At 35.7% G+C, this 13,833-nt stretch overlaps 1 protein-coding gene across 1 annotated transcript; it reads left to right on the forward strand.

The window, feature by feature from the left end:
• The first annotated feature begins 4,130 nt into the window (after positions 1-4,130).
• On the forward strand, positions 4,131-13,557 carry LOC113120631 (prolyl endopeptidase-like). Its single transcript, XM_026290568.1, has 15 exons — positions 4,131-4,315; positions 5,096-5,170; positions 5,258-5,391; positions 6,358-6,488; positions 6,570-6,779; positions 7,779-7,900; positions 7,990-8,095; positions 8,181-8,372; positions 9,276-9,473; positions 9,851-9,954; positions 10,037-10,173; positions 10,276-10,370; positions 11,150-11,281; positions 11,359-11,515; positions 12,352-13,557. Exons 1-15 carry the CDS (start codon positions 4,274-4,276, stop codon positions 12,644-12,646), a joined length of 2,130 nt encoding a protein of 709 aa, XP_026146353.1. The 5' UTR covers positions 4,131-4,273; the 3' UTR covers positions 12,647-13,557.
• The last annotated feature ends 276 nt before the right edge of the window (positions 13,558-13,833 follow it).

Consider the following 13,833-nt stretch of genomic DNA (forward strand, 5'->3'; position numbering starts at 1 on the left):
CCAAAAATAAAAAAAATATTCTGAAAAATTACGTTTGGGCGATAGCGTTGCATCACTTGCTCATCAATGGATTCTCTGCAGTGAATGGGTGCCGTCAGAATGAGAATCCAAAAAACTGATAAAAACATCACAATAATCCACACCATACCAGTCCATCAGTTAATGTCATGTAAAGCAAACATATGCATGTCAGTTTAAAATAAATCCTTCATAAAGACATTTCTAACGTTAAACCATTGCTTCTGGCTTACAAGCTTCCTTCAGTTCAATATTTTTACACTCACATCAAAATGCACCAAAATAGTGTTTTGCCTGCATTGCTTGATGTGTGCATATTTCTCTCCTAATTCCAAGTATGAGATTACTATTCGACTGAAGGAAGCATTATTATTGATTATGGTTTTATACTTGGCTAGAAGCAACATTTTGTAGTTGGATTTGTTTCTAACAAACATGCATCTTTTTTTGTTTAAATCAGCTGTTTGGACTCTCATTCTGACGGCACCCATTCACTGCCAAGGATCCATTGGTGGGCGAGTGACGCAATGCTAAATTTCACCATATATACTTTGAAGAAACAAAATCATCTGCATCTTAGATACATTTCCAGCAAAACACAAATGAGAATGAAAACAAATGCATATTTTCCAACATTTGCAATCAAAAACAAAAAACATTAGCTCATTTGCATTCATTTTATGGCTCTATGCTTTTATTGTACCGTTTGTCGCCAGTTGTTTTATTTGTATATTTTATTCTCCTAAGGAGTTTCACAGGCATCTGAGACAAAGTTGATGATTATATGAAATCTTAGATAAAGTGACAAACTACTGAGCAATACAATTGTACTCAGATAATGCAATTCTTCTTCTTTTTTTATTGCAGTAAGACCAAAAGCACACATTTGACAGGTCCACGACATGTCAGACTGATATGAGAATTCAAAGTAACAAAAGCAGTAAGAATGAAACTTAACACCAGAGCAGTTCTCGCTCACACACAGCGCTGCCACCACAACACACACTCAACATCTGACCTAAAGAGGTTTCCTTCAGCCCGAGATTCAGCTGATTCACACGCTCCATAGGCCAGACCAAATGCATGTTCAAATAGAGTAAAAGCACTTACTGTGGCTTATGTTGAGTCAGTGTGAGCTTCTGTTCAGATGTCTGTAGGAGGACGCTGCAGTCCAGCTCTCCGTCTCTGTTTCTCTTGAATGTGTAGAAACTTGCGTTTTCATTCAAACACCATCTGAAGACAAACTCCACCCTGATGTTTTCCTCCACCCCTCTGAGTCTTTCTCTCTTTGAATGTGCATTTCGCAGAATCTCACATGGTCTCTATTTGACAGCTCAGAAATGTCAGTTTTGATATCTGTTCGTAATCAATGCTGAATAATAATAATAAAAAACTCACATGATACTTTTTCAAATAATACAAAACCATGATCTTGTATTGGAAGTTATGCTGTTGCTCTTTTCTGATGAAGAAGACACATAAACTGAATTAGCTTTTGTAAGAAGACTTACATTATTCTGATATTTTCAGATTTTCTATATATCTGATATTTTAATTTCTGTGTTGCAAGAACAACATATTTTAAGTATATAAATATGGCTTAAAAATTTTATGAATGAACGAACGAATGCATGAATGAATGAATAAATAAATAAACAGGCCTAGATAAATAAATAAATAAAGTGCATCTCAATAAATTTGAATGTCATGGAAAAGTTCATTTATTTCAGTAATTGTAAAATTCTCAAATTGTGAAACTTGTGTATTAAATAAATTCAGTGCACACAGACTGAAGTAATTTAAGTCTTTGGTTCTTTTAATTGTGATGATTTTGGCTCACATCATTCACTATTGGCACCAATTCACTATTTCTACAAATTAGAATACTTCATAAGACCAATTAAAAAGCATTTTTAGTAAACTGTTGGCCTTCTGGAAAGTATGTTAATTTACTGTACATGTACTCAATACTTGTTAGGGGCTCCTTTTGCTTTAAGTACAGCCTCAGTTCAGTGTGGCATGGAGGTGATCAGTTTGTGGAACTGCTGAGGTGGTCTGAAGCCCAGGTTTCTTTGACAGTGGCCTTCAGCTCATCTGCATTGTTTGGTCTCTTGTTTTCTCATCTTCCTCTTGACAATACCTCATAGATTCTCTCTGGGGTTCAGGTCCAGTGAGTTTGCTGGCCAGTCAAGCACACCGACACCATGCTCATTTAACCAACTTTTGGTGCTTTTGACAGTGTGGGCAGGTGCCAAATTCTGCTGGAAAATAAAATCAGCATCTTCAAAAAGCTGGTCAGCAGAAGGAAGCACGAAGTGACTTTGGTTTTCAAAAAACATAATGGACCAACACCAGCAGATGACATTGCACCCCAAATCATCACAGACTGTGGAAACTTAACACTGGACTTCAAGCAGCTTGGGCTATGAGCTTCTCCACCCTGCCTCCAGGCTCTAGGACCTTGGTTTCCAAATGATATAAAAAACTTAACTTGCTCTCATTTGACAAGAGGACTTTGGACCACTGGGCAACAGTCCAGTTCTTCTTCTTCTTCTTATTCTTAGCCGAGGTAAGATGCCTCAGGAGTGGCTTAACAAGTAGAATACGACAACTGTAGTCAAATTTCTTGACATGTCTGTGTGTGGTGGCTTTTGATGCCTTGACCCCAGCATCAGTCCATTCCTTGTGAAGTTCACTCAAATTCTTGAATCGATTTTGCTTGACAATCCTCATAAGTCTGGGGTTCTCTCGGTTGGTTGTGCATTGTTTTCTTCCACACTTTTTCCTTCCACTCAACTTTCTGTTAACATACTTGGATACAGCACTCTGTGAACAGCCAGCTTCTTTGGCAATGAATGTTTGTGGCTTACCCTACTTGTGAAGGGTGTCAATGATTGTGTTCTAGATAACTGTCTGTCTTCCCCATTATTGTGTAGCCTAGTGGACCAAACTGAGAGAACATTTTGAAGGCTCAGGAAACCTTTGCAGGTGTTTTGAGTTGATTAGCTGATTGTGTGGTGTATTTTGCCCGTTCTCTCAAGAATCGAACTCAGTCAGGGATTTTTTCTCTCAGAAGAAAAGACTTTATTTTAAGCAAAACAAAGCCGAGAGCTCGTTATAAGGAGATCTCTCGTATGCTATTTGGTTTTTCCTTATATACACTATATGGGGCGGTTCCACATAGTCAACAACTTTATCTTTAGTCTACACATTTCATACATCCCTAGAGGAGAGGCCCTCTGCTTGATTTACGCAGGCCCTCAATGTATATCTGACCCTGTGTTTCTTATCAGTTTGGTACATTCCAGGGCGTAGGCAACTTTCTATTAGATTTTAATAGAATAATAACTTAAAGCAAAAATGGCTAGATTCACATTGATTATATACTTGATTAATTAAAACCTTACTACTAAAAATCTTCCACAATTGACATGTCACCATATTCTAATTTGTTGAAATAGTGAATTGGTGGGTTTTTGTTAAATGTGAGACAATCGTCAAAATTAAAAGAACCAAACACTTAAACTACTGCAGTCTGTGTGCACTGAATTTATTTAATACACGAGTTTCACAATTTGAGTTGAATTATTGAAATTAATTTTTCCACGACATTCTAATTTACTGAGATGCACCTGTAAATGAAAGTGCTTTACAAGAGAAATAAATAAATAAGGTCATTTTTACTCACCTTCATGAGAAGGGGATGGTGATTGTAAAGCTCCAAACAGCACAAACAATTACCATAAAAGATGGCAATAATGTTTATTGTGCGTTATTTAATTTAGTTTTCACTCAAAATCTTTCACCCACGACTCGCTGTGCAGTGATCTGCATAAAGTAGCAGGGCCTACATAAAAAAGAAGAGGAATTAAAATAACAAAAAAAGTCGTCTAATAAAAGTAAAATCCAACTAAATTAAACTGTATGCCTATGGTTTGCAATAAACATAATTAACAAGATATGACCACTTATCGAAAGACTGGCTTATTAATATTCAGAATGAACGTAAGATGAATCTAATTAATATTCATGAGGCGTGATCACGGCTCGGCGTGTGTTTGAGGGACCAGCAGAGGGCGCTGTGAGGATCCCGGCGCTTTTTCCAGCAGCGCGTTTGTCTTTGCACGAAGTCTTTGACTGTTGATTCCGGACATTGTGCTGCTGCTCTACAGCACTAATCTCTTCAACACTCGTCTCGGTTTATTTCTTCCTAACATTATTTCATCTGTTCATCAGCTCGGCAGATCTCTGAATAATGGCTTTCCAGTATCTAAACGCCTATAAGGACGAATCAGTGGTGAGTGACTGAATAATAGAGAGAAAAAAGACATGAATGAATAGATGAAAGGATGAATGAATGGCTATCTATCTATCTATCTATCTATCTATCTATCTATCTATCTATCTATCTATCTATCTATCTATCTATCTATCTATCTATCTATCTATCTATCATACATTTAAGACCCATTTCTCTTATTTATTTACTGTAAATAAGTAAATTACTTATTTACTGTAAGAGAATGAAGTTTATGTTTCGAGAATAAATATATATAAATATATAAATATTATTTATTCTTGTAATATTTCGACTTTATTCTCGAAACATTTCAACTTTATTCTCGTAATATTTCGATTTTAATCTTGTAATATTTAGACTTTATTCTCTAAACATTTCGACTTTATTCTCATAATATTTCGACTTTATTCTCGTAATCTTATATATAAATATATATATATATATATATATATATATATATATATATATATATATATATGTATATATATATATAATATATATGTTGCACTAAAAGCCGTCGCATGAATGCATATACTAAGTTTGTAATCTATAAAACGGGTTTATGTTCTTGAAAGAAATTGATGCTTCATAAAAAAATAAAAAATAAAAATAAAATCTAAATGCTCCAAAAACTCTTCCTGTCTGCCATTGGACGATCAACAGATAGTCCCGCCCCTAAATACACCGCATTGGTTGAGTCCCGGTTCTCTTCCACCTGTACTATGATGTGATAGGGACCTCAGTGCTCATGTGATGCATGTGTATATGTGTTATCAGGTGGATGACTATCATGGCTGTAAAGTTCCTGATCCCTACAGCTGGCTGGAGGATCCTGACAGTGAAAAAACACAGGTGATCTCCACACGAGCACCTGAATTATGATTCTGTATAACTGAGATATTACTCATGTGTGATGTGTGATGTTTTTGTGTCTGTCAGGCGTTTGTGAACGCTCAGAATCAGCTGACCCTGCCGTTCCTGGAGCAGTGTGAGATCAGAGACATCTTTAAGAACCGAATGACTGAACTCTATGACTACCCCAAATACAGCTGCCCCTTCAAACGCGGGAACAGGTGAGATGTGAACAAATAGCGAATGAAATTAAGTGTTTAGAATGGGAGACCGTGCACTGCAACAGAATAAAATATAAAATGCTCTCCATGTTTTTGTTTTGTATTTGTGAGCACATACACTTACAGTCAAATGTGTGGAATAGTTCAGTTTTTGTATGTTTCTGAAAGATTTCTGTTATGTTTACCTAAGCTGCACTTATTTGATGAAAAAACAGTAATATTTTCTATTTGAATATGTTTTAAAATGTAATTTATTCCTGTGATGCAAAGCTGATTTTTCAGCAGCCATTACTCCAGTCTTCAGTGTCACATGATCCTTCAGAAATCATTCTGATATGCTGCTTAGTTATCGATTATTATTGATTTTTAGCAATGTTGAAAACATTTGTACTGTTTAATCATTTTCTTGGAAAAATTTGATATTTTTTTCAAGATTCTTTTATGAATCGAAAGTTCAAAAGAATAGCACTATTTTGAAATATAAATATTTTGTAACATTATAAATACCTTTACTGTCATTTTAGCTCACATAGCTAAAATATAAATATTTTATTTTATTAATTGTACATATCCCCAACTTTTAAATGGTAATATATCACAATTTCCACAAAACTGTTCAGCAGCACAAATCTTTTCAAAATTGATGATAATCAGAAAATGTATCTTGATCAGTAAATCAACATATCAATGATTTCTGAAGATCATGTGACACTAATGATGTGGAGTAATGATGCTGAAAATACAGCTTTGATCACAGAAATAAATTACTGTTTCAATATATTCACATAGAAAACAGTTATTTTAAAAGTGCAATAATATTTTACGACATTATGAAAATGAATGCATTCTCTGTGAGCAGGAGAGATGTCTTTCAAAAACATAAAAAAAAAATGAAAAAAACTGTTGAAAGGAAGTGTATGTTCCCTGAAGTCCTGCCCTAATAAACCCATTTTTTGTTTTTTTAAGGTATTTTCACTTTTACAACACTGGTCTGCAGAACCAGAGTGTTTTGTACATGCAGGAGAACCTCGAAGCTGAGCCCAGTGTGTTCCTGGACCCAAACACCTTCTCAGAGGACGGCACGGTCGCTTTACGAGGTGCTGGATGTTTCTGAGTTTGTCTGATGCCGTGTGTATCGCTGTATTGACCGTCAGCTAAGTCTCGTGGTTTAATCTCAGGTTATGCGTTCTCTGAGGATGGCGAGTACCTGGCGTACGGCACCAGCACGAGCGGCTCTGACTGGGTTGAGATGCGCTTCTTGCGTGTGGATGGCGCTGTACTTCTGGAGGACCGACTGGAGAGGGTCAAATTCACCTGCATGTCCTGGACTCACGACGGAAAGGGACTCTTCTATAACTCTTATCCTGAGCAGGAGGGCAAGAGTGACGGTAAAAACACACACTAACACACGTGGTGCACAAATTCACACATGCAGGTATAAGAGACAGTGTTAGGTATTTACATCCTTTTTAGTATTTATTAATATTTTATATTAGCACGTATCTTTATATTTTCAGTTTTCAATCTCATTTTAAGCTTTGGTATTTTTATGTGTGTTTGCCAATTTTATTAATTTTATTTTTTAATTTAGTTTTTTTTATATATTTCTCTTTTTGTAGCTTTATTTTTTATAATTATTTGTTTGTTTGAATGTTCTTAGCTATTTAACCTAACCTTTCAATCTAGTATTTCTATATTATAATTTAATTCAGCTTTTTAAATATTATTTCAATATTATTTCAATATTTTAACAGCTAATGTTATACATTTTCTATTCATTTTAATTTGAGTAGTTTTAGCACTTTAACCTATATAATTTCCTATTTTTGTTTAAGTTTTTCACCTAATATTTATATTGTATTTTATTTTAATCACCAAAAATTGCTTGATTTTTTTAATTGCTTTAATGGTAACAGTTAACAATAAGGTCCCATTTATTAACAGTAGTTCAAGCAAACTATCATTTGCTAACATTGAGCAATTACATAATTGTTACAGTATTTATTTCTTTGTTAATATTAGTTAATAAAAATACAACCGTTCATCGTTATTTCATGTCAGCTCAGGTCCAGGTTTATTAGTCATGTGCAAAAAAAAATCCTAAGTAACAAATTATGCATTGAAATGCTTACAGTGAGGCACAAGTATTTAAATAGTAAATATTTATAAGGTTTTTAAAAAAATAAATAAGAGGTCTTTTATAATGTTAAAAGATATAACTTTACTTTGATTGATGTACTCGCATTTACTAAGATTAATAAAATGCTTTAGAGGTATTTTTCTTTGTCAGTTCACGTTAACTTATGTAGTTCTGCATTAGTTTCAGCACCAGTAAGAGATCTTGATAGACCTCTGTCTGTCTGTCTGTCTGTCTGTCTGTCTCTCAGGCACTGAGACGTCCACTAACCTGCACCAGAAGCTGTACTATCATGTGTTGGGAACCCCTCAGTCTCAGGACGTCCTGTGTGCCGAATTTCCAGATCAACCGAAATGGATGAGCGGTGCTGAGGTAAGACACACAGGTAACACACACACAGATGGTGCTTCGTTTCTGATTGTGTTATGTGGTGAATGACGTGTGTGTGTGTGTGTTTTCAGGTGTCTGATGACGGCCGTTATGTGCTGTTGTCCATCCGAGAGGGCTGTGACCCCGTCAACAGACTGTGGTTCTGTGACCTGAACGCCGTGCCGCAGGGAATCACTGGTACAGACACACAGAAACATTATTATTCAGATGAACATGCTGTCTTTCTGCTGACAGGATCTCATGTATATCTGAATGAGGACAGGTTTGTTGCCATGGGTGAAGCTTATCGATAACTTCGATGCGGAGTATGAATACGTCACAAATGAAGGAACCGTTTTCACTTTCAAAACCAACCTGGACGCTCCTCAATATCGACTCATTAACATCGACTTCGGCCAGCCGTCCATCAGCAAATGGAAAGAGCTGATTCCTCAACATGACAAAGATGTCATCGGTGAGCAGAGATGCTGTTTAAATGAGATCACGTCAAATCAGAATTCACTGTGATTACTTTCTCAATGAATATCCCTGGTTTTATTTCGCCTAATTCATTTGCAAGTGATTGCAAGAAAAAATTATCATAATTCATGATCTCATAATCATTATTACTTTTTCTCTTTTACATTATGGAATTTAAATGTATTGTAAATTCAGTTTTTTTGGTTGTGTGTTTTTTTTCAATTTGTTGATTTAAAAAGAATAACATATAGTAATATATGGATATAATATAATAAAATAGTTTTATTTTTTAATTTAAGATATTTTAAGATATTTAAAAAATATATGTTTTTGGAAAGAAGACATGTATACTCACCAACGATACATTTTTTAAAATCCAGTAAAACAGTAATATTGTGAAATATTATTACAATTTAAAATAACTATTTTCTAAATAGTTCTAAATAGTAAAATTTCTATTGTAATATATTCCAAAATCAGTGTCACATGATCTTCAGAAATCATTCTGATATTCTAATTTGCTGCTCATTGGTCATTTGTACTCAATTATTAATAATGGTCCTCTCTAATATCAGTTTTTTCACATTTCTTTGATTACTGCAAAAATTCTGTTTGAATTATTGTGCAATTTGATCTAGAATTGATATCGACATTTGTAATGTCTTTAGTGTCAATTTTGTTTGCTCGAATGCATTCTTGCTGAATACATTTTAATTTAACTTTTTTTTTTTTTAACTTAACCAATACTTTTTATCTATCTATCTATCTATCTATATATCTATCTATCTAAATTGGGCTTAATCTTTTATACTTTTAAATAATTCAAATAAAAACAATTTAAATATTGCAAAAACTGAACCATATTTTCTCTTCTATTTCTCACATCTCTCTCTTCCAGTGTTTGCTACCTGCACACACTCCAGGTTCCTGTTTGTGTGTTTCCTCCATGACGTGAAGAACGTGCTGAAGATGTTCCATCTGTCCTCGGGGGAGGAGATACACACGTTTCCGCTCGATGTCGGCTCGATTGTGGGCTTCACTGGGAGGAAGAAAGACTCGGAGATCTTCTACAGCTTCACCTCGTTTCTCTCTCCAGGTCCGTCAAGATTCAGAAGCTTCTGAAAGGAAGAACTTTGATCCTTAAAGGGACAGTTCGTACAAAACGTTTTATTCTGTTATTGTTTATTCACCCTCAAGTTGTTTCTTCTGAAAGAATATATTTTAAAGAAGGCTGGTAAACAGTTGACGCTAGCCATTGACTTGCACAGTATGAAAAAAAAAAAAAAGTGCCATCCACTGTTTGGTTACCAACAATATTCTATATCTTCTTTTGTGTTCAGCAGATTAAAGAAACTCCTACAGTTTTGGTCCAACGTGAGAGTGAATAAATGATGACAACATTTTAATTTTTGGGTGTACTATCCCTTTAATAACTCGTATACAGCAGTCAGGTAATGTTGTGTTTTCCTGCAGCGATCATCTATCACTGCAATCTGACGAAAGAGCCGCTAGAGCCGCACATCTTCAGAGAGGTCACGGTGAAGGGCTTCAGTCCTGCTGACTATCAGACCACTCAGGTACAGTGAGACACTTGCAGACGCTTCATCTGTCCGTCTGCCGTACGATCGGCTTCACTTCCTGTCTGCTTGTTTCTTACAGGTCTTCTATCCCAGTAAAGACGGCACCCAGATCCCAATGTTTATTGTCCATAAGAAAGGAATCAAGCTGGACGGTTCCCATCCTGCCTTCCTGTACGGATACGGAGGTTTCAACATTTCCATCACACCCAGCTACAGGTGCAATAAAAACCAAACACAGAAACATCCGTCTGGTCACACACACTCCACTGATGCAGTGCTGTTCCTGTAAGCATCTGTCTCTCGCTCTCTGTGTTTCAGTGTCTCTCGGCTGATATTCGTCAGGCATCTGGGAGGAGTTTTAGCTGTTGCCAATATCAGAGGAGGTGGAGAATATGGAGAGACGTGGCATAAAGGCATGTGACTTTAATTCTGGAGCTTGTCAGGGATTGAGCTGCACAGATTTTCATAATAAAATACTAGCAAATTAAACCAATTAAGCATATGTAGATAGAGGCATAAGTAAATTAAGCGGCCCCCAAGAATACATGAAATGTAATATAGTATGTAATTGGACATTGTGTGCCATGTATTAATGGCTTCCATTTGATTTAAATAGTACAGTAGCTCAGGGGTAAGTAAGATTTTTTGGTTTGATTTTGCTTTAAAGAAATTAACACTTTTTGTCAGCAAGGATGCATTCACTTGATAAAAAGTTAAATTGATTATACTTAAATGTTTCCATTTCCTTTCTGTCCATCACAAAATCCTGAGAATATGCATGACGATTTCTACAAAATAGGAGGCAGTACAATAGTGTTCAACATTGATAATGTTTCTTGATCAGTAAATCAGAAATTATTTCTGAAGATCATGTGACACTGAAGACTGGAGTGATGATGAAAATACAGCTTTACAAAACAGGAATAAATTACATTTTAGTAATAGAAAATAGTTATTTTAAATTGCGATAATATTTCACAATTTTAATGTTTTTACAGTATTTTTTATCAAAATAAATTAGTAAGGATTTGTTACAAAATCTTACATTCCCCTTAAATATTTGTTAAAAGTAGTGTATATTCTACAGTGATGGTTGCATTTTATGTGTAGTATGCATTTGAAAGATATATATATCTTTATCGTTCTGTTGCATTTAATGAAATCTGTCTCTCCCTTCTGTCTTCCTGTGCAGCGGGGATGTTGGCCAATAAACAGAACTGTTTCACTGACTTTCAGTGTGCAGCTGAGTATCTGATAAAGAAGGGTTACACTTCCTCCAAAAAACTCACCATCAATGGAGGCTCCAATGGGGGGCTGCTCGTGGGTATGACACGCGCACACACACACACACACACACAGGTTTGTGTTCTCCTGGTCCTAAACCCCGGCTCTCTCCTGCAGCGGCGTGTGTGAATCAGAGACCTGATCTGTTCGGCTGTGCTGTGGCTCAGGTCGGTGTCATGGACATGTTAAAGTTTCATAAGTACACCATCGGACACGCCTGGACCACTGATTTCGGCTGCTCGGAAATCAAAGAGCAATTTGATTGGTTAATCAAGTAAGTTTACATCTTCTTGCTTCAGTGATGCACAGATACATTGCAACTTGCACAGACCCAGTGACACTTCTGAGACATAATTGCATTTCAGTTAAAGCAGCACATCAATCTAGACATTCTGTTACTGTGATTTTACCCCATTAACTGTGGTAAAATCATTGTAATGCACGGCGTCAAGTGGCTTATTGGTTTTATACAATATGGTAATATCAATATGGATAAATTATTTAATGAATTTATTAGTATTCCTTAATAATATGTATACGTTTCTGTTATTTATAATATACACTGTTGTTGTTGACTTAAACTGTTCAGTTGTTTTCAGTAATTAATATAAAGCTGAAATAAAATTTAAGGCTTAAATGGAAAAATTTGGCCTTGGTAATTACCTGAAAGTACTAAAATAAAAATAAACTAAAGCTAAATAGGATTAAAAAAAATTATAAAAATGACAAAAGCACATAATGTTAAAGCTAATTTCAAATCTTAAGATACTGTAATAACTAAACCTAAAATAACACTGATTATATACCTATAATCTTTAAATACTACAGATTCACCAGCTGAACATTTTGCATTTAAATATTTCTTATTGTATTTTATTCAGTTTTATTCAGCGTTTGATTTTATTGTGCATGCATTTTATCCGCGTGTTAAGTCATAAAGGCTGTTATATATGTATAATTTTATTTATTTTTATAATTCAGAAAAGATAAATCATTATCTGGCCAACTGAGATTACAGTAGTACTACAGAAAACATAAGTGCATAACTAACATAGTAAGATATCATAACTGTTCTGAATTTAAAGAGCTGTAAACGTTCTGACCCTGCAGGTTTTCTCCTCTTCATAATATCCGTGTCCCAGAAGCTGACGGGGTTCAGTATCCCGCTGTATTGTTGTTAACGGGTGACCATGATGACCGCGTGGTGCCGCTGCACTCGCTCAAATATATCGCCACACTGCAGAGTGTGATCGGTCAGTGGCCCGGCCAGTCAAACCCTCTCTTTATCTACGTGGACACAAAGTCGGGCCACGGCGCAGGAAAGCCCACCAGTAAAGTCATTCAGGAGGTGGCCGACACGTACGCCTTCATCGCTCGCTGCTTGAACCTCAGCTGGATCGAATGAAGCCAAAGTTACGAGCCTCTACTCCTGCAGGGTTTTTTCTTCTGACAGTTTGATTTCATTCTTGCTTGTTTGCTCTCCTGTTCACTGAAATATTCACCTTTTTTTGCTCTCTTTCTCTCTCACTGCTCCACGGTTACATTCTTTAATGTTACATGCAAACAAACCAGTCCAGTGTTGGTTGAAAACTGAATCACATTAATGACTGATTTCATATCAATTCACCATGTGTCACGGCTGCGTACGGGATACACTTAGGAAATATTACCGAGGTCACTGGGTGAAGTGTCATAACCTCTCTAGCACTTTACTTAAACTGTATTTATTTGATGACAGGAAGACCTTAACAGTTTATGGATCACTTTGATGCACAGCACCCATCGAAAAACACCTTTGCAAGTGAATCTCATGAAAACGTGTTCAGGTCACATTTTGCTCCCAACTATTTTTTAATAATAGTTAAGCACATTTAAAATAGTCGTCAAGTGTTATGGATTTTGTCTGGACATGCTTCCCATAAATCTCAGAGGTGATTCTTATTACTAAACATGAGAATATAATACATTTTTACATTTAAATCAGCATCAATGATATAAATCCTCTGGAATAGTGTCATGTAATTAATGAGTTTACAGTATTGAGAACTGGAGAGGATAATCACATCACATATCATTTCTTTTGATTGGAGTTGAAATATAAGAAGGACATGTTTAACGTGAGATTTGCTCTTACAGTGTTTGTCAGTGTATGTGTGTGTGTGTGTGTGTGTGTGTGTGTGTGTGTGTGTGTGTGAATGAGCTGTATCTCTCCAGAGAAATCTGTTTCTACCTCCACATTTATGCAGATTGTTTTATCTTGGAAGGGAAAAGCAAACAAAATAAGCTGGTACAATAAAACACATTTGAACATGAAAATGTTTTGTGTGCTCAGTAAGATTTATCTGTTTTGTTAGATAATTTTACAGAATAATATTAGCATTTCAAATGCTCTAAAAATTTCAGTGAATTGAATCTCTGCGGTGTGTCGCTGTCTTCCTCTTCTGGCTTGTCGCAGGATCACACTCTGAAACTAAAATAAAGCAGCGGTGTTCAGCAAAAGCTCATTTCAGTAAATGGTTCGGATCGTGCTGTAGAGGGTCATTCTTTAATGTGATGTAATTATTTGTTTTATACTATGTAGTCTTGCCTAGC

The sequence above is a fragment of the Carassius auratus genome, chromosome 20 (assembly GCF_003368295.1).
Source record: "Carassius auratus strain Wakin chromosome 20, ASM336829v1, whole genome shotgun sequence".
In the NCBI taxonomy this organism is placed as follows: domain Eukaryota; kingdom Metazoa; phylum Chordata; class Actinopteri; order Cypriniformes; family Cyprinidae; genus Carassius; species Carassius auratus.

Excerpts from the sequence above, each read along its gene's own strand:
- LOC113120631 (XM_026290568.1), top strand. The coding sequence starts at position 4,274 with ATGGCTTTCCAGTATCTAAACGCCTATAAGGACGAATCAGTG. Across the intron at positions 5,392-6,357 it reads CCCTTCAAACGCGGGAACAG|GTATTTTCACTTTTACAACA; the intron begins GTGAGATGTGAA and ends TGTTTTTTTAAG. Across the intron at positions 6,489-6,569 it reads CGGCACGGTCGCTTTACGAG|GTTATGCGTTCTCTGAGGAT; the intron begins GTGCTGGATGTT and ends GTTTAATCTCAG.